This window comes from Haematobia irritans, chromosome 4 (assembly GCF_050003625.1).
Source record: "Haematobia irritans isolate KBUSLIRL chromosome 4, ASM5000362v1, whole genome shotgun sequence".
Classification (NCBI taxonomy): domain Eukaryota; kingdom Metazoa; phylum Arthropoda; class Insecta; order Diptera; family Muscidae; genus Haematobia; species Haematobia irritans.
Genome location: NC_134400.1, coordinates 56,363,686 through 56,366,896, shown reverse-complemented (window position 1 = coordinate 56,366,896; position 3,211 = coordinate 56,363,686). Strand labels below are relative to the sequence as shown.

The 3,211-nt window shown below is 41.7% G+C and overlaps 1 protein-coding gene across 1 annotated transcript; it reads right to left on the bottom strand.

The window, feature by feature from the left end:
* Nucleotides 1-204: 204 nt before the first annotated feature.
* LOC142235415 (uncharacterized) lies at nucleotides 205-1,542 on the bottom strand. The gene has a single exon (XM_075306667.1). It carries the CDS (start codon nucleotides 1,540-1,542, stop codon nucleotides 205-207), a length of 1,338 nt encoding a protein of 445 aa, XP_075162782.1.
* Nucleotides 1,543-3,211: the final 1,669 nt, after the last annotated feature.

Sequence of the window (3,211 nt, the reverse complement as noted above, 5' to 3'; positions counted from 1 at the left end):
AGATAACAAATTTTCATTTGTAGGCGTAACCTAAACTGGCCTCATATGGTATAACTGTATATACCCCCGGACAAAGTCGTGGTGAATCGTCTTAATTCTTGGTTTTCACAAGAGGGATGCCTAATTTCGAAGAAATTGTGTCAGACAGGCCGTCCTTGGTTTCCGATTTGTCCGAAGAAATAAGTTTCAAGAGGAAGAGTATCTTCACTCCGAATACCGTCGGGTTGTCGTTTTATAATTTTCCTCGCAAAACTTATCTAAATCAGATAAGAGAGGACGTCGGGGAAGCTCTTCGAGTTCCCAAAATCGGAGAAGTGTCTCGTGAAGACCATTTTCCTTGGGGAGGTCCACAGTAGTCGTGTAGACAGAAATATTCGAGGAAGGGATAGGACCCGTGACAACCCAGCCGAAGACTGTGTTTTGCGCTAGTAGCGATCCCAAAATATTCGTCCGAGTACCGTGCAATAAAATTTTCGGATAAAGATCTGCGCCCAATAGAAGGTCAACAGGACAACAAACAAATAAATTGGGGTCGGCCAAACGTAGATTTGGCATACTAGACACAATGTCACGATGTAGAGAAAAAAAAGGCAGGTTGCCGGAAATGTTCGGAAGAACGTACGCTGTAGTCTCCAGTAGGAGCGACTCATCTAGTGGGGTACCAATGCAAAGTGAACAAAGTTCTCTCGACGTGATCGAAACACTTTGATTCACACCAGAAATTGTAGCCGAAGTCGAAGACGTACTCAATCCAAGTCGGTGCCGCAATCCTTCCGTAATAAAGGATGATTCCGAAGCGGGATCTATTAAGGCCCTAGCAGGATACGTGATACCCTGGTGAACGATATTCACCATTGCAGTTCCTAATAATAAATTTTCAATACGTGAAGTATGGAATACCTGTCTACTCGACGTCCCTGACACAATGCCAGTCGATGTAGAAGGCTGATCGGTATCCACTGATGCTACCCCGGTATCCCGTGTAACGGATGCAGAAACGACCGGAGTAGTTCTAGGGCTATCTGATATATCCCTATGCAAAAGAGTGTGGTGTCTTCTACTACATTTACCGCAATCATATGCGCTGGGGCAATTAGCTGCAACATGTCTGCGGGACAGACAATTCTCGCAGCACTGATGGCGCTTAACAATATTCATCCTCTCAAGAACTGAAAGATTATGAAACCTAGAACACGTTCTGAGGTGATGCTGTCGTCGACAGAGAACGCATAATCTGTCAGGAGAGGATTGGGAGGAAGGAGGCGTACTTGTTGGGGAACGAGTCGCCTTCGCATTCGTGAAATGCGAGCGAATTCTTTTGTTGGCCGGAGGCCTGGCATCAATGCCGCGGATATCGCGAAGACATGTCAATGTCTGGATTCTTTCCGTGAGAAAGAAGTCCAAATCTGACCAAGAAGACAAAGCAGACTTGTCCTTAATACCCTGTTCCCAAAGTGTAACAGTACATTTCGGCAACCTCTGAAGGCATAAAAAGACGAGGATGGGATCCCAATCGTCAGTAGCCACATCGTAGATGGACATTGTCGAAATGCATTTCGAGATACCACGTTGTAACTTCTTCAGTCCTGAACTGGTCTCAGCTTCCAAGACTGGCAAATCAAATAACAACTTGAGTTGATGGTTCACCAATAGGCTGGTATTATCATAAGTACCCTTTAGCGCCTTCCACGCAAGAGCGAAGCTTCACCACTGGTCTTCTTGAGCAAATGACATAATTTCTCAATATCGCTAAGTCGGTTATTGTTAATGTATACCGCTGTGAAGAAATCTCTAAATGTCGGCCAATTGAGAAAATCGCCGTCAAAAACATCTATATCACAAGGCGGTAGATGGAGACTGTGGGAGGAACTATTGTCTCCCCTAGAGCTGATGGAAGAGCCGCGTGACTCATCGGACCTATGAGAAACATTCAAAAGTGATGTTTGGTCCTCCAACCGAGGCGATTTATCAGAATGCTTAAATGGTGCAAGTAGTGCATCCAATTTACGTTGGATTGATTCCATAACGTTCAGATAACAATTATAAGCCACATCATATTTGCTGTCAGCAGCGGCGACTGCCTCGGTGGCGTTGCTCTGGGTGGACACAAAGTCAAGACATTCGTCGAATAAGTTCTTAACTTTTTCCCACAACGACTTAGCCTCGGAACCATGACATTCTAGTCTATAGGCGGTTAGATCATCGTCTCGCAAACTGTGAAACTTCGTTTCAAATCGGACTACTGCATCAGTTGCTCTTGTGAAAGCAGTCAGTGGTGTAGTAGTCATTATGACAAAGTACTGGCAAACTTAAAGGGCGAAAAAATAGACACGTGATGACCAAACCTCTCGAAAAGAGTATAAATCGATCCAAACGCTACTTCGATTTGTCGTCACACAAATGAAAATGCAGTTTTTTCCCAGTGCATGCGAAATGTGTATCGTCAACACACAATATTTTGCGCAGTGTACCGGAAGTACCACAAATGTGAACAAGGTAGCGTAATTACCACAAAACACAAAAAATTAGATCAGAAAATTTCTCACAGTGTACGGAGTACAACCAATTTTTACAGTGTAACGTCGATACACCAATTTCCTTACAGTGTATTGGAAATACCAGTTAAATTTAGCTCTGTAAGGTAAATAATAAGTATTTTAACTTTTTGTAAAAATTGGCGAAAAATTTCTCTAAGTGTATCAAAACACGTAAAGTTTCTTCAAGTGTATCGTAAATACAAGAAACCCTTTTTCGCGTGGCGAAATATATGCAAAATCTTTATTTGGAAAATATTACAATATTTTTCCCATTGTACCCTGTGTACCAAAAGATTTTTGCAAGTGTATCGTGAATACAAAAAATATTTTCAGTGTATCGTAGAATACAAAGAATGATTTTCGCGTGGCGAATTATCGAAAAAATTGAAAACTTTATATATTACGAGAGAGGTTCTCTCAGTGTATATATTATCCAAAATTTCTCCCAGTGTACGTAGATACACAAAATTTGTGCAAGTGTATCGTGAATATCACTTGCCAAATGGAAAATTACAAAACAATAAAAAGTCGTGAACTTTAAATTGTAAAATGTCAACTTGACCGATTGTAGGGTGCACGGACTGTAAGATGCACGCTACCAAACGGTAAGGTCCAGCAACAACAATAATATAAAAATCAAAAGGTTTCGTGGAAACTCAAATATGTCAATATTA